At 41.5% G+C, this 17,017-nt stretch overlaps 2 protein-coding genes across 8 annotated transcripts in view; both read right to left on the reverse strand.

Moving 5' to 3' along the window:
- Nucleotides 1-323: 323 nt before the first annotated feature.
- ssr1 (signal sequence receptor, alpha) lies at nucleotides 324-6,614 on the reverse strand. 4 transcript variants are annotated; one of them, XM_048165388.1, is made up of 10 exons: nucleotides 6,401-6,614; nucleotides 5,747-5,874; nucleotides 5,574-5,670; nucleotides 5,339-5,380; nucleotides 3,108-3,370; nucleotides 2,950-3,026; nucleotides 2,792-2,870; nucleotides 2,583-2,676; nucleotides 1,161-1,175; nucleotides 324-1,055 (listed from the first exon to the last, which is right to left on the reverse strand). In XM_048165388.1, exons 1-10 carry the CDS (start codon nucleotides 6,465-6,467, stop codon nucleotides 988-990), a joined length of 930 nt encoding a protein of 309 aa, XP_048021345.1. In that variant the 5' UTR covers nucleotides 6,468-6,614; the 3' UTR covers nucleotides 324-987. The 4 variants fall into 4 exon arrangements, with proteins under 4 accessions (XP_048021345.1, XP_048021348.1, XP_048021346.1 ...); XM_048165391.1 differs by lacking the exon at nucleotides 5,339-5,380 and having other exon boundaries at nucleotides 6,401-6,613; XM_048165389.1 differs by lacking the exon at nucleotides 1,161-1,175 and having other exon boundaries at nucleotides 6,401-6,612.
- Nucleotides 6,615-7,171: 557 nt separating this feature from the next.
- LOC125252228 (LIM zinc-binding domain-containing Nebulette-like) overlaps nucleotides 7,172-17,017 on the reverse strand; it is a 41,472-nt gene continuing 31,626 nt past the window's right edge. The window contains exons 46-57 of one of the 4 annotated variants that reach the window (XM_048165364.1): nucleotides 16,677-16,784; nucleotides 16,490-16,600; nucleotides 16,120-16,230; nucleotides 14,599-14,709; nucleotides 14,405-14,515; nucleotides 14,220-14,324; nucleotides 14,027-14,131; nucleotides 13,791-13,895; nucleotides 13,542-13,634; nucleotides 13,367-13,456; nucleotides 12,467-12,684; nucleotides 12,141-12,281 (exon numbers count right to left, since the gene is read on the reverse strand). In XM_048165364.1, the coding sequence (XP_048021321.1) occupies nucleotides 12,535-12,684; nucleotides 13,367-13,456; nucleotides 13,542-13,634; nucleotides 13,791-13,895; nucleotides 14,027-14,131; nucleotides 14,220-14,324; nucleotides 14,405-14,515; nucleotides 14,599-14,709; nucleotides 16,120-16,230; nucleotides 16,490-16,600; nucleotides 16,677-16,784 (1,200 nt within the window). In that variant the 3' untranslated portion in view covers nucleotides 12,141-12,281; nucleotides 12,467-12,534. Of the gene's footprint in view, nucleotides 9,625-11,139; nucleotides 11,244-11,456; nucleotides 11,559-11,674; nucleotides 11,768-12,118; nucleotides 12,282-12,466; nucleotides 12,685-13,366; nucleotides 13,457-13,541; nucleotides 13,635-13,790; nucleotides 13,896-14,026; nucleotides 14,132-14,219; nucleotides 14,325-14,404; nucleotides 14,516-14,598; nucleotides 14,710-16,119; nucleotides 16,231-16,489; nucleotides 16,601-16,676; nucleotides 16,785-17,017 lie in introns of those variants that run through there. The other 3 variants (XM_048165365.1, XM_048165366.1, XM_048165367.1) reach the window with 3 other exon arrangements.

The raw sequence follows: 17,017 nt of genomic DNA on the forward strand, positions 1-17,017 counted from the left end.
TTTGTTTTTGAACAAACTGTTCATCTGCTGATTGACAGATCTTATGAAAACATGATCATTATGAAAGTTTAACGATCAAGTGAGTGACAGGCCTGTTAATGAGAGTTTTCCATCATAAACGCAGGACAGATATGAGGAATAAAGCCGCACAATCACTGGATGGAAAGAAGCAGGAAGGTAAAGTTCACGTGTTCAGATAAGATTAAACAATCATGCTCAAATATTTCCATTATTAATGATTACACGTGAATTCAGCAGGAGGACGTGCGAAACATGACGGCTGTAAATCTGACACAATCACATGATCACACAGACACGAAGCATTCGTTCATTTCAGTTTATTTTTATTTAAGTACAAGTAGAACTGTACATCAGCACTCGCTCATAATACCGTCACTTTATTAGATTGATCAGAAAAACATCAAAACAAAAAGACAAAAACGGTTTTCCTCCTTCCTGAAATTCATGTGAGGAGGAAGAACCGCCAGGAATCGAGTCGGTCCTGCAGCATCAGCCGGCGCTCACGCTCGTGAACGAACCCAGGCACATGATTCGTTAAAATCAGTCTAAACTCATGGACTGAACGGAAGAAACAGCAGAAGCAGAGCTGCTCTCGAGTGGCTCAAACGCATCCCAGAAATCCTCAAACTCATCCAGAGAAAAACAAGCGAGTGAATATGTTCAAAGTAACGACTGGCAATTTAAAAAATAAACCAAACCTACAGAAGCTTCAGCGGCGCGACTCCTCGCTCACTTACACTTTAAAAAACAGGGCCGTGTGTGTGTGTGTGTGTGTGTGTAATGTGTGTGTGTGTGTGTGTGTGTGTAATGTGTGTGTGTGTGTGTGTGTGTGTGTGTAATGTGTGTGTGTGTGTGTGTGTGTGTGTAATGTGTGTGTGTAATGTGTGTGTGCATCAGTCTCTGCTGGCGTCCAGTGATGGACGGGATCGTCGTCTCACTGTAAACACAGAGCGTGACGAAGGCTCTTCACTCGTCTGATCCGGCCGAGCGTTTCTGGGTCCTCTTGCGTGGAGATCGTCTGGGAGACGCTTTATCTGAGACACACAGAGCAGCGTCAGTGACACACTCACATGACCAGCACTGAAACACATCGCTGACCACAGACAGACAGACAGACAGACAGGAAATGAAGCGCTCACCTCGCCGACTCGCCACTGACCGGCCAGAGGAAATAAAGAGAGAAAGAGCAGCGTGAGGTCAGAAGAACAAGAGCAGACTCACATCAGACCAACCCTGACCTCTGACCTGAGGTCATTCAGCCATTTAACCACACTGAGGTCACATGACATGAAGGTAAACACATAAAATCTTTAACAACAATAATAATAATAATAATCAAATAATCTCATCTTTTTTAATTAAAAATAAGTTATTTTTTAATTAGATCATAATAATAATAATAATAATAATAATATCAAAAAATATTTTTAAATTAAAATGGATTATTTTTTGATTATTATCATTTATCATTAATAATAATATAATAATAATAATAATATCTCATCTTTTTTATAATAATCTCAAATACTACTACTAATAAAAATAACTCATTTTTATTTAAAATAATTATAATCTCAAATATCTAATCTTTTACATTAAAAATAATAATAATAATAATAAATAAATAATATAATATAATAATAATAATAATAATAATAATAATAATGATAATTTTTTTATAATAATAATCTCAAATACTACTACTAATAAAAACTCATTTTTAATTAATAATAACTCAATTTTATAAATAATATTATATAATAAATGAATAATCATCTCAAATAATAATAATCTCATCTTTTTAGATTAAAAATAACAATCTCAAATAATAATAATAATAATAATAATAAATCTTTTTAATTTAAAATATCAAATATTTTTAAATGAATAATAATAATTATAATAACAATATTAATAAATAATATATCATCTTTTTAATTAAATAATAAAAATCTCTAATCTTTTTTAATGGCATTTTATTTTAATTGTTTATATTGTTAAATTATATTTATAGGGCAAACATTATATTGCATAACACAATAATAATTAGAATTATGATTTTTACCTCTAAATATAAAAAATGAAAACAAAAACTATATTACTGTTGAAATTATAATTGTACAGTCAAATAAAAATTAAAAATGAATATTTGATGATAATTATAATAATCTTATTTGACACTGAAACTTATAATACTAATTCTCACGTTCACATCATTGAGCTTTTATTTTGTTGGGCTTCCCTCCATAAAAATGTTGGAAATTATGCAAATGTGTCAATAAATAAGGCAGAAGTGTAATTAAAGTGATCTCAAACACAATAATCAGAGTTTGTGAGATTAATGTCTGATTAAATAATGCTAATTTAATAAAACAAAACGCCGCTTCAGTTTTATTTTGAGTAATTGTGCTGCACAATATATTTTATCCATTTTAATATAATTAATCGTATTCATTTTCAGCTTTATAAATAATTCATTAATTTTATTAACGATTGGCCTTTCAAGAACAGGTGGAGGAGCGTTTGGTGAAGCAGGCGGACTGTGATTGGCTGAAACTCACTGATCTGGTTGAGTGTTTCCTGTGGGATCCAGCTCATGTCCACATCATTGTGATTGGAGGTTCCCATCTCGACTTTAGCCGCCGGCCGCCTCCTCTGCGCACACACACGCACACACACACACACACACACACACACACGTCAGTCAAACTCTGATCTTCTGTGTGAAGACTCAATCAGCTGATCATGATGATGATGATGAGCGTCTCACCTTGCGTGACTCGAGCAGCTGATGAAGGCCGACCACCAGCAGCAGGCCGAGGCCCGACAGGAACACGTACATGAAGATCCTGAGGAGACACACAGACACACGTGAGCACAGCGCCACCTGCTGCTCAAACACACACAAGAGCCTCAGTAAAGCCTCACGTCTCTCCGTCCAGCCCGTCCTCTCTCTCGGTGATGGTGACCGTCTGGTTGAACACGGCGTCCTGGAACACGTTACCCTGAAACAGAGCGGAGCCCGGTGGAGCCCGGTGAGAAACAGGAAGGAAGCAGCAGGGAAAGAGGAAGTGGGCGAGACTCACGCTGCTGTCCCTGTAGTTGAGGTTGATGACCAGGCCGAAGGGGCGTCCGCCCATGGGCTCGGCCGGGATGAAGGAGTACTCGAACGTGGCCTGGCGCTGCGGAGGAACCTCCGTCCCCAGCTGAAGAGCCGTGAAGTTCTGGATGTAGAACTGGAAGTCCTGTGGGTAGCGGAACGAGGCGTCCAGAGAGTCCACGATGAAGTTCTCCGAGCCTTTGTTGGTGAATCCCAGCAGGAACTTCACGATGTTGTTGGCGGGAAAATCTGCCGTTCAGAGAGAGGAAATGAAGCCGACAGAAGAGAAGCGCTCATGTGAACGTCACAAATGGAACAGTTCAGTGAAGCTTCAGGCAGGTTCACATGTGCTTTTGTTGAAAAGATCAAGTTTTAAGGCTCATAAAATGAGAATATGGAGGAAAAACAGCTTCGTTTAATATTCAGAAGCTCAAACTGAGCAAAAATATGCCGTTTGCTGCAGATGATGATCGTAAATCAGTCAAATCTTTATAACAGATACAATGAATGCATATAAATATCAACATCTGCCAATAATATGTTTTAATAATATGTAAGATGATATTTAAAGTCCCCCTGAGGTTTTTAATGTTGTTTATGTGTCTGTGGTGTTTAAAAAACCATGTGCAAATTCAGTCAACACCATTACTGAGTATTTTCTCTTTAAAAACGCCAGTGAGACACGCTCTGAAATCACTTAACCAATCACGTCTGAACTGGTGTGAGGAAGGCGTGGCTAATTTACATATTCATAGAACCACACATACTAAATGAGGCAAGGGTGTCGAGTTACATTCAAACTATTTTAAGGCATGAAGGGGAAAAAAAAAAACTTTTGGTGATCAGAGATGAGTTTCATCTACAGGCCGGGGGACTTTAAATGATCAAAGATCTGCAGTTTCATATAATGCAATGAAATACGATGATGATTGAGAGATGAACATGATCATATTTGATAACTCATGATTTTTCTAATAAATGACGTCTGGATAATCAAGTAAACCGAAGCCGCTTCAGTCCAGATGAAATATTACTAACAATATCAAAGTTATTCTTACGTTTACTGGATGAAAATCAGTGCAGATTTCACAGCAAAAAGACTCGAGCTGGAGGACGTTTGTACAATTATACTAAAAGACTTTTACTTGAAGTCTAAACCAGTGGTTCCCAACCTTCTCCAGGGATTTTAACAGACTCGTGTTGGAGATTGTTAACGGTCTTTACTGAATAAACTGGCAATGAACAGAACATGCAGATAATGTTAGAGAGCTCCAGAGCCTTAATGCACACATATATATATATATATATATCAGACGTCTGTTGCTTTGGTCAGTGTGTCAATCACTGCAATTTTGGGACTGAATTGCACATTTGCAGCATGTTTGAGGCAGTTAAGCGATGAAGCAATAACTCTTTACATCGTGTCTACACTTTATTTGTTAAAGTTTAGATGATTTGCAAGCTTGCAGAATTCAGCACTGAACACAAACGCAGTATTACAGCTTTCATTTGAGGTGCTTAAAGGGTTAGTTCACCCAAAAATGAAAATAATGTCATTTATTACTCACCCTCATGTCGTTCCACACCCGTAAGACCTTCGTTCATCTTCAGAACACAAATTAAGATATTTTTGATGAAATCCGATGGCTCAGTGAGGCCTGCATAGCCAGCAATGACATTTCCTCTCTCAAGATCCATTGATGTACTAAAAACAGTGGTTCAATATTGTCGACACACTGATTCATAACGCTCCGAAGCTTCCTGAAGCAGTGTTTTGAAATCGGCCATCACTATATAAGTCGTTATTTTGTTTTTTTGGTGCACCAAAAATATTCACGTGGCTTTATAATATTAATATTGAACCACTGTACTCACATGAACTGATTTAAATATGTTTTTAGTACATTAATGGATCTTGAGAGAGGAAATGTCATTGCTCAGGCCTCACTGAGCCATCGGATTTCATCAAAAATATCGTAATTTGTGTTCTGAAGATGAACGAAGGTCTTACGGGTGTGGAACGACATGAGGGGGAGTAATTAATGACATTATTTTAATTTTTGGGTGAACTAACCCTTTAATTAATCAATCGATCGAGTCTCGAGATAAAAGCACAAACTAAAGTAAGGTTGGTGTTGTTTAAAAGTAAAAGTCTTCTTCATTTAGCTTTATTTTTAGTCTTTTTGATGTCAGGCATTGCTGTAGATTCATTCTTACTTGTAGATGAAGAATCATCTGCTTTTGTCCTTTTCAGCGACCCTGTTGATCATTCATCCATGTTTACATCACTGTATCAGATCAACGGGTGGTTTATTCTCAACACAGCGAACACGCTCTACTCATTAAACATTTTTACATACATTAACAATTATTTTAATTATCAGTAAGGTTGAAAACCACTGGTCTAAACGATCAATCAGAAGGCCAGATTGTGTGCGATCGACTCGTTCACCTTCTCCTTTGACGAAGAGGATGGTGGTGTCGGCGTTGGGTGAAGCCTTCATCTCGCCCACCAGAGCTTCTTCCTCCTCTTCCTCCTTTTCTTCAGTCTGAGAGAAGAAGAGATGACAACATGAGCGTCTTCACGAGCGCTAGACGACGACAGGTTAAAGCTCGTTCTCTTACTAGTTCAGTGTTGTCATCGTCCTCCACCTCAGCTTCATCATCCTCATCCTCAGCCATCACATCATCCGCACCATCTTCATCCACAGCCTCCTCTTCCTCAGTGGCATCCTGTGCGGACACGACCGGACCTGGAACACACACACACACACACACACACACACACACACACACACACACATCTGGAGATCATTATGACGTCTAACACACACTCACACCGCACTGAAATCAGTGTAATATGAATAATTTAATATGTTATTACTATAGTAAGTGGACACTGTAAACGTGCAGAGCTTCATACAGCAGAATCAATGTATTTTAATGTCATTAAGAGCAAATATTCAGAGTTTAAATGAAGTTTGAAGACTCGAATCAGATAATGTGTGAGATACTAATATAAATTCGCATTTACACACACTTAATAACACTTAAATCTCTGCACTAGTGTGTGTTTACAGTGAGTGTGTGTGTGAGATGAAGGACACGTCACACAGCAGCACACACACTCACACACTCTCTACTGCGTCCAAAAGAGCACAAACGGGTCACAATGCGCCTCTAATGCCGGTTATTGATGAGCTGTGATCGAGTTATCGATCATTACTTTATATAAAGAGACTTTAGCGCGCGCGGCCTGATCGAACACGATAAACTCACCCTTCAGGAGGAGCGTCGCCGGAAACGCCAGTAAGAGCAGCAGCAGCAGCTTCTGCAGCAGCTTCATGACTTCTGAGAGACGATAATGAGAAGCAAATGAGGAAATATTGAGATTAAATGAGGATCCGCGAGAGAGAAGCACTGCTGAATGAGCCACACTGACGATCAGCTGCACTGCGCCTGCGCCTCATCCGGGATATTGATGACGTCTCACGCACAGAGACACGTGTCGACATAGAAATCAAATGAGCGCGACATATTCTGACAATGGGCGGGGCTTTCGATGGGTTTGCGTTTTTAAATATTTTATTTTTAGCTATTCGCTTTTGTATTTTGAGTTCAGTTCGTTTTAAAGTTTCTCATTGTCATTATTCGGGTGTAAAATATTTTTCATAGCGCCGCGGCGTCAGCGGACGGACGGCGTTGTCACGTGATAGCTGTTACTTTTCACAGTGATTTGCGATTACTGGATATGGATTTTGAGCAGCTTGCTGCAGTTCATGTATTCGATTTGTTGGAATAAGTAAAAGATTATACTGTTTAATGTGCAAATACCACAATAAAACAAACAAAGAAAGCGCCGATTTGAATACTTGGATTGTTTTCTGATCCGCTCAGCGCCTCCTGGAGGAGGAAACAGGAACAGTTCTTAGTTGCGTCGCTCGCACTCACTGCGCATGCGCCTCATCCTGAACTGCTGACGTCACACGCACAGAGATACGTGTCGTTTTCTGTGGAAACTCGTTCAATCAGACTATAAATCAGACAAAACGCCGGACAAAGCCTTTTTATTATTATTATAATTTCAATAACTGTGAAACACTACAAGTCAAATAATGTTAACAGAAGACAGTGATGTGGGTAAATAGATCAAAAGAGAATTTATAATTAAGTAAATCAAAGTGAAAAACACAGTAAAACTTCAGTCCCAAACCCTGAACTCTCCAGAACATCTCATACTGTCCATCACCTACTTTATTCTTCCCAGTGTTTGACAGAATTGCGCAGGATTTCAGGCTAACCCTAACTATATCAGAGCAAATTAAATCAGTTCTGTCAGCACATGATCGATTCTTTATCATGATGACATCAGATGACAGATGAACACGTGACTGAGTAAATAAAGCAAATCAGTTCAAGATAACGTGTTTGTGATGAACAGAACCATTTCACAAAACATGTTTGTGCTTTTTTCCTCTTATCTTGTTAGACTTGTGGTGTTCCGGGTCAAAAAAATGTCCCGCCTACAAAAACTGCTTGTAAATCTCTGGTTATGTTATTGCCAAATATTGGGTTTAATCTTTTTATCAACTTGTTTTCTTTCAGTTCGCATCAAAAGTGAAGCCAAAGTGTCTCGATCGCCCCCAGGTGGTTGGTCCCAGTATAGGTCAAATTCCCCGCCCTCTCCACGTAATTTAATTGGACCTGAGACAAACTAAACAATTAAATTACATTTCAAATATTTTTTTTAATATAAGTTCAAGTGTTCGTTTTTTAAAATAAGTTTGGTTTTAGCTAGTTATTTGATGCTATGGACCTTATGTGCCAGAGGAACAAGCGCGCCTGTTGTAAAGTTAATGAAAGTTATCATGAGCATTGTAATGTGTAAATCAGATGTCAGGAGACCGAGAAGATTTTTAAACGAGCATTTCATTCATAAATATGTAAGATCCCTGTGGAAATACAAACCGGAAGTCAAAAGATGAGCGCAGCGCTGAAAAGGGGCGGGAGTGTGACGTCATGATTGACAGCTGTGATTGACAGCTTCTCTGAGTGTAGTCATTGAGGACTTTATTCTGGATTTTCGGGAGGAGATTGGAGCTTTATCTTTAAACCTCTACTTTTCCATAACTGTTTATTTCACACGGATATAATGAGTTGTTCTGTGGTAAACTGTACCAAACGCTATAAAAGAACAGACGTAAATGCGCAATATGGCGGAATAAGTCCCGCCTTCTAAATAAGAGCCAATCGCTGATTGATAAAGTCATTGCGTCACTGCAGCGGCCGTTAAATGAGGCACGAGACGCGCAGCTTGATCCAGCCTGAAAAATACAGTTTTTTGTCATGATTCGAGATTCATGATCTGACACAGTTGTTGTCAGATTTCATTGGTGATTTCAAATATGAAACTTAATCGAAAGCTTGGCAAACAGCTGCACATGAATGCCCGAGAGGCGTTTCAAAGATGGCCGCCGAGTGAAATTGTCATAAGGGACATGACGGACATGACTGTACTGAACGGGAGTGTGGGCGGGGCCTTGATGGCGCGCGATCTCACTTCACGCTCACTACTGCGCAGAATCGTGTCCCAAATCAGCGCCATTTTGAGGTGCGTCTTCCATAGTTTTTTAGCAGGTTTTGTTTCTTTTCGGATCTGAAACACTAAACCTGTGCTAACTGAAAGAAAACAAGATGGTAAAAAGCTTTAACCCATATATGTGGGGATAATACAGCATAATCAGAGATTCATAAGTGATTTAAAGGGCCAGTCATTCTTTAAGGTTTTAGCTCATCACACAAACACACATTACTGAAAATCAACACAAACATCAGAAAAAGAGCATTGTTTCTACATACAGGAGGTGATTGTTTTCAACATCAAATGGCTTTTGTGCAGCTTGACAAACGCAGATTCATTCGATTTTCCCCATCAAAACATCAAGAGACTGTTTAACCTCCAGAAATCCTCTCAATTCAACCTGAATTTACATCCTTAACGTTACTAGTTTATTCTGCACTCGCTAGTGGGACACCTAAATAAACGCTTATTAAAATGATGTACAATGTAAATCTCATTGTCATGCTTCATAATTACAAATAAAAATCTGTGAAAAAGATAATTAGTGTGAATTACTCGACAAGCACTGCTTGCTTGCCAACATTTAAAATAAGAAGGTTAAAGAAAGAAAATCTCATCAAACGAAATGATCATCAACCTTCATTTCATCATGAATCGGATTTTCATGCTCATGCCCAGAATATAATAATCAGTCTTCTATCAGCTGACGTCACTTCGCTCAGGTTAATGTGTGAGACGTAAAGACTCAGTTGAAGCACTCCACGTAGTTGGCGGGAAGCATGCCGGACTTCCCCGTCCGCTGCACGGTGCCGAACATCCATCCCTCGTCGATGGGCTGAGCGTTAATGATCACGTCACCATCACGGAAGGACACCTCGTCGTGATCCTGAGCCGCGTAATCGTACAGCGCTCGATACACCCTCTACAGGAACAAACGTGCAGTTACACACACATTCAGGGAATAACTGTGTCTCCAGCCAAAGCTGTGCGACGATGAAACATCTGAGAATAAAGCATGTGTTCAAGAGAACAAAACCTGAGAAACTGGTGCAAAGCAGCCATCAATAGTTGTGTTTCCATTCAAAGTTGCGAATTTAACTTAAATTTAAGCGCAAAATTGGTATATGGCATAAAACATTTGCGAATCCAGTGTTTTCATCCCATGTGTTCGAGAGAACAAAATCGCCACTTTCTGGGAAATTGGCGCAAAATATTAGTATTTTAAATATAATAAAAATATTAATAAAAGTGTACGTTTCTTCAATCGGGCTCTTTTCTCCTCCATCATAAATGAGTTGGTTTCAGAGCGTCAGACGAAACACAATAAACGCTGTCATGTGATCTTGCGTTCGGATGCTGGTGTTCGGGAACACAATCGTGTGAGACGCTTCTGGAGGAATCAAACCAAATCATTCTGATGACAGACTTTGACTCGGACGTTTCAGAACCACCAAACCAACATTTGAGACGCTGCGATGCGATTGGTCCGCTGGTTAGTCCAGTTATCCAATCACAGCCTCTGCTGAGGCAAAGTCACATGAGTTTTTGAGGGATTTATTCAGTGAATGTGTTTCCATCGTAGTTTATACGCATGTCTTATCGGATGAAAAGTATCACAGTGCATTAGCGGCGTCGGTTCCGGAAGTATTTTTTTATTATTTATATCTCCCATAGGGATTTAAAAAAAAGTGTTTAATTTGCCATGAAATGAACGAGGAGAATCATTGCAAACATTTGAAAATCGGAAAAAACGCAAAGGTACAAGACGATGCATTGCGAACAGTGTAATCGGATTAAAAGTGTTGAATATATTCATAGAAACAATATATTTTAAGTTTATTATGCATAAATATGCAATCATTTAATTATTTTGAGAGCGTAGAGAGATCAACTCATTACATCATTCGCAGTGCTTCATGGGAGTGGGCGGAGCTAACAAGCTTGCCTGTGACGACTCTGATTGGTGGAATTTCTGAACAGCATCATGGGTAATGTAGTTTTTCACCACGACTTCAGCTGTTAAACATGATTATTTTAAAAATAAGTTAAAATAATGCAAACAGATGATAATTTAACAGAATAATAATTTAAAAATAATTTAACAGAAGCAAATATCATCGATTAACAACCTCGTAGGTCACAGTAAAGCTGTCTTTAAAGATTTATAAGTTATTGTTAAAAATCAATTTCCATGTGGAGAAAATAAATGGAGTTTTTACTTCCGAAACACGACGGCTTCGCTCTATTGAGTGCATATGTTTTTTTTAATGCTAATTTTAAGATTTTATGCGCATCTCGCTGTTTCCATCCTCCAAAATTCACATAAAAATAACGTCATGAACTGATCTGAATAATGACTGTACTGTCGTCTGTAGAGCTGACACTGACGTTTGCATCAGATATTTTCTGTGAAGGAAGACACGTGTGTTTCTCTCACCATGCTGGCGGCGTGCGGAGGAGACTGAACGCTGCGGACGGCCTGCATGTGTCCGTATCCCTGCTGGAACTGCTGAGGATGATGGGATTGCTGCTGGTAAACACCTGTATGATGGACAAACATCAGTCAAACACCGTCAGTGATCCAGCGAAACGACTCAAACGTGACGGTGAAGAACGCGGACGCTTGATCTGCTCTCACACACAAACTGTGATCGAAGTGCTTTACTGGGAGTGAAAACAGGTTAGTGTGTGTCACGATCGGGAAGAGGATCATGGGAAGGTGACGCCGGAGCTCAAACACACGCGTGATCTTGCCTGAACTGGATCTGCTGCAGACGGACGCGCTGCGATCGGCCCAGAGCTCTGAACCCAGAGAGCTGCACACCGACTGCGCAGACGGCTGCTGCGGGACGCACTCTAACACACACACACACACACACACACACACACACACACACACACACACAGCGTTACGACACACATGATCCGCCGCTGACGGTCATTCTATCGGGCTGTTGGTGCGTCTGCAGTACCGGTCATCCTGCGCAGGCTTCTGGACTGAATATTGTCCTCCACCGGGTCAAAGTCAAAGATGGATCCCGGATCAGTCCTCCAGACCTTCAGCTCTTCAGCACAACACACAGGTCAAAGGTCGAGACGGTTTGATCAATCAGCAGCTTCAGGAATATGTTTGTACACTAGCGTCCAGACGTTTGGGCTCAGTAAATCATTACTACTTTAATTCATCAAAGACGGACATTTATAATGTTACAAAAGATTCTGTTTCAAATAAATACTGAACTTTCTATTCATCAAAAAATCCTGAAAAATAAAATTCATGACGTTTTCCACAGAAATATGACTGTTTTCAACATTGATAATAATCATAAATGTTTCCTGAGCAGCAAATCATCATATTAGAATGATTTCTGAATAATGCCCTCATGAATATTCAAGAGTTGTTATGATGGACTGACCAGCGGCTCCTCCTGATCTGCGGTCCATCTCAACCACCTGCGGCTGGACGCCATGGTAACCGCCGCCCACCTGGTCTCCATGGAGACGCGCCATGTGCTGCTCATCGAGGGTGTGTGTGGCGCCTCGACCCCGCGTGCGCTCGAACTCCTCGTGATATTTGGCCTGAGAGACACACAGAGAGCGTCACACACAGCGTCACAATAACACACACACACACACACACACACACACACACATCATCACAATAACACACACACACACACACACACACACATCATCACAATAACACACACACACACACAGGTGTCTGTTAAGGTGCGTTTGGTCTCTGATAAACACACACACACACAGTTGTGAGACTTTATTAGCACACGCGTGTCATCGCTCGTCACCCGTGTGATGTGTCAGTCACGTGTTAATGCTGTGATGTCACACGCAGGCGTGGCCGCAGTCCTGCTACCATGGAAACAGATTCCTGAGATTTCCGCACACGCCTCATTTCAGGCGTGTCCAACTCTGAGCAGGAGTGACCTTTGACCTCCTGCAAACCCCGCTGGTACTGCACCTGAAACACACAGGTGGAAGTCATCAAGATCATGTGATTCCTTGATCTTCAAACACAGAAAAGGAATTATTATGCTTTTTTTCGGATATTATCGTTCCTGCAGTGTGTGATGAAGATGTTTGTGAATGTAAAGTTTCAAAGATAAATGAGTTTTTGTCTCTAAAAGAGAGAATCGATTCTGAACTGAAACGAGTCGCCAGTAATTCAGTCTCACTTCAATGTAACAATGTAACTAATTTGCATACTGCCAGCTCATTGGCTGATCAGCGTCTCTCTGCCCCGCCCTCAATCACTGTAGTTGTGTCAGAGACTGGAAGAGTTTGGTTCGTGTCGTTCGTGTCGAGAAGACGCTGTTTTCTGCTGAGATTGATACGGTGAAACCGACGCCATCGTTACTGTTCGTATCAGAGCTGAGATTCAGATATGATAATGAGCGTTTGGTTTCTGACCAATCACAGCAGAGCAGCTCTCAGAGGGGCGGGGTTTAGAGAGACAAAGCGTTTCAGACACTGAGAGAAAAGAGCTGATGCTGCAGTGGATATTATGAGAACATTAAAGTGTTTTTGACCTTTGATGAATGTGAACCTGCTGCAGGAGACGAGAAACAACATTAGGAGCTTTAAAATAACATAACAGGGCACTTGAAATGAAGAAATATCTTGTTTTTGTGTGTGTTTCTTGCCGAGCTGATGTTCTGCTGGTTCTGTTTGACTCGCTCCAGCTCCGGTGTCACGCCCACACTGACTGGATCGATCGCTTTCTTATATTTGACCTGCGTGATGATAATGGTGATGAAGTTTGATTGACATTCGTCACACAGGATGACTGACACATGTCAATCACACACACAGACTCACGGCGCTGATGTTGTGCTGGTTCCGGCGGACCCGCTCCATCTCAGGAGTGTCCGTCACGGCTGTTCCTGATCCCACAGACTCCCGGTACTGAACCTGTGAGTTTATTTTAGGCACATGCATATGTAAATGATATGCAGATGAGGTCATGCATAGTAAAACGAGGCACTGTGAGCTCCATATATGGTTGTTTTTTTATTTTACACATGAGGCCGTCACATGATCAGACTCAAACATGCATGTGTAACTCACGTCACTGACGTTCTTGGCGTTTTCTCGGGCCAGTCTGATCTCTGGAGTGTCATTGAGCGCCGACGTCAGACCCTTCATCAGCCGCGAGTCCCACGTGTAGAAGAGCTGCACACAAACAGATCAACACTGACCTGAGTGATGTCTTCTGTAGAGCTGCTTTATACACACACACACACACACACACACACACACACACAGACACACACACGGTCAGTGGTCATGAGTGTGTGTCTCACTGCGCTGATGTTGCGCTGGTTGTTTTTCACTCTCTGGATCTCAGGCGTGTCTGAAGCAGTAGAACACGAGGCCTTCAGACGCTCCACGTCACCGCGGTACTTCCTCTGCACACACACACACACACACACACTGATGAACATCAGCTCTAGTCCTCTAACAGGTCCATTACTGCAGACGGCTGTGTCATGTGACCTGGCTGTAGACGTCTCTCAGGTAAGCGGCGTGCAGCAGTGCAGGTGTGTCCGTCACGGTGCCGTATGATGATTCTCTCAGCTGAGACGCCTGTTTGTAGCTCACCTGAAACACACACACACACACACACAGTCGGTCAGTGAGTCCGTGTGTCCGACGGCGCGTGTGTTTGATCCGTCACTCACGTCGCTGCTGATCTCAGACGCTCTCTTCGCTCTCTGGATGTCCAGACTGTCTGAGGTGACGTCGGATTTCTTCCCTCGGATCTCACACTCCAGATCCTTACGATATTCCTTCTGCAGGAGCAGAAACAGGTCATGATGAAGTTCAAGCGCAGTGATGAATGTGTGTGTGTGTGTGTGTGTGTGTGTGTGTGTACCTCACTGAGAATGTGTCCAGCGTTTTTCACCCGCACCAGATCCGGCGTTTCCTCCAGACCCGTCAGGCCTTTCCCTTTCACTTCCTGTTCCAGATCCTTACGATATTCCTTCTGCAAGAGCAGAAACAGGTCATGATGAAGCTCAAGCGCAGTGACGTGTGTGTGTGTGTGTGTGTGTGTGTGTGTGTGTAGGGTTAGCTATCAGTTTGAGTTTACGACCATCGGAGTGAGGACCATCCCCTTTTTTTAATCCCCATAAATCATAAGCAGTGTCTCAGAACAAGCCGTTTCCAGATCTCTGGCAGTGTGACGTCAAATTAGCCACAGGCCCCGCCCACGAGTGTTGACAGACACTGCCGTTTGAACATAGACCCGCCCTGAGCGCGTTCACAGGAGTCCGCCATTGCTGCACTGACGAGAATCTCTCCCAAGTGTTTCAGGTGTTCTGTAGCTGGATGGATTAATCCACAGAGCTCTCCTCATTTACTCCTGAAATCTGAGCCGCTGAAGACGAGGTGGATTCATTTTGTTTTCCAAGAAAAAAGTTCTACTGAAATCCGTTTATGTCTGTCGAATCATTTCTCTCCGGACTGCTTAGTGAGCGAATATCAATACAAAGAGACGATCTGAAACACAGACTGTGCTAAAATGTGCTACTCAAGGATATACAAATAAAAACTGTTCATGATCCAGCTTACAGTCTCCAGAGTGATACTATACGGCAGTGATGAAGGTGAGAGCACTTTATTACTGTTCATCGGAGTTGATTTACGGATATAAAGTTTATTAAGCACCACCTGAAAGGCATAAGGTCTTTATATATTCGTTTACTGTTAGTTGTAACGAGTGTTTCTGTGTAATTCACTGTGTATGTTGATGATAATGCAAGAGAGAGAGAGTTTATGGATAATATTTTAATGCACACTTGCACTGTTTTATTAAGCTCTTACAGAGATTTTCTAGAGTGAAAACGGACACTTCATCTTTTGTGTGAAGTATAATAAACATCATAAAGCTCATCTGTAAAGTTTTGGCCATCATTCGGACGGTAAAACAGGCCTGTACTAATATAGTGGATTAAAAACAAGAATATAAGTTTTAACCGTAATTTAACTAAACTATACCTGTTCTATCTCCATGCAGCATATATTCGCAGTTTCTGACATTATAGTGCGTCCTGACTGACTCCTGACACCGGAGAATCAGCTCTTGAAGCTCCGCCCTCTTAGGCCGATCGCAGCAGCTCATTTGCATTTAAAGGGACCGCACTGAAACGGCTTGTTTTTGATCAACCACTAAAAAAGGCAATTTTAACATGCTATAAAAAATATCTGTGGGGTATTTTGAGCTAAAACTTCACATACACACTCTGGGATCATCTGAGACTAATTTAACATCTTGTGAAATGGGGCATAGGTCCCCTTTAAGTGTTCAGGGTTAGTGTAAGGAGATGATGAATGTGCTCACAAAGATACATGTACAAGAATAAGTGTGTGTGTGTGTGTGTGTGTGTGTGTGTACCTCACTGAGAATGTGTCCAGCGTTTTTCACCCGCACCAGATCCGGCGTTTCCTCCAGACCCGTCAGGCCTTTTCCTTTCACTTCCTGTTCCAGATCCTTACGATATTCCTTCTGTTCGACACACACACACACACACACACACACACACACACACACACACAGTAACACACTCAGACACCAACCGGGTTATTATAGTTAATTGAACTAAGAACTCTGGAATGAGGGCGGCCCTCCTCTGATCTCTCATGAATGAATTTTCTATGCTGATGTCATCAATAAATAAACATGATTTCAGGAAAAGAATGTTGTGATTGTGTAAAGCGCCACATGAATTCATCTCTCATTGGACAGAAGCGTCAGAGATCGTCACCTCGCTCACGAGGCTGCTGGCGTTACGGGCCGTCAGGTACGCGGGCGTCAGATCGGCCTCCAGCAGAACCTTCCCCTTGATCTCGCTCTCGTACTCCTTACGATACTCCTTCTGTGAGCACACGGACACAGTCAACAGCGCGGCCGCGGCTCTCTCACATCACACACTCGGACACGCGTCACGTCACCTCGCTCTGGATCCTCTGCGCTTCCTTCGACACTTTATACGTCTGCGTGTCCACGAACTCCATCTGTGACTTCCCTCGGGTCTTCTCGTATTCCTCTTTATATTTCACCTGCGAACAATCATGCTCATGTGATTTACTCTCATAAACAGCCTTCCTGTTTCTCAAACTGTAGATCACGGCGCTTGCGACGCCAAGGTTACGGGTTCGATTCCAGGGAAAGCAAAAACTGATCAAATGCACATCGTGAAAACAATAATATTAGTCACTTTATCTGCAAAATGCATGAATATAAATTCCATCATGCGTCATATTTTAACTCAAATTAAACCATAAAAAATTGT

Source organism: Megalobrama amblycephala, linkage group LG18, assembly GCF_018812025.1.
Source record: "Megalobrama amblycephala isolate DHTTF-2021 linkage group LG18, ASM1881202v1, whole genome shotgun sequence".
In the NCBI taxonomy this organism is placed as follows: Eukaryota; Metazoa; Chordata; class Actinopteri; order Cypriniformes; family Xenocyprididae; genus Megalobrama; species Megalobrama amblycephala.

Coding starts and splice junctions, on each gene's coding strand:
- ssr1 (XM_048165388.1), bottom strand. CDS start 6,467: ATGAAGCTGCTGCAGAAGCTGCTGCTGCTGCTCTTACTGGCGTTTCCG. Junction 5,671..5,746: donor ACGATGACAACACTGAACTA/GTAAGAGAACGA, acceptor TTCTTCTCTCAG/ACTGAAGAAAAGGAGGAAGA. Junction 2,871..2,949: donor GACGGGCTGGACGGAGAGAC/GTGAGGCTTTAC, acceptor GTGTCTCCTCAG/GATCTTCATGTACGTGTTCC.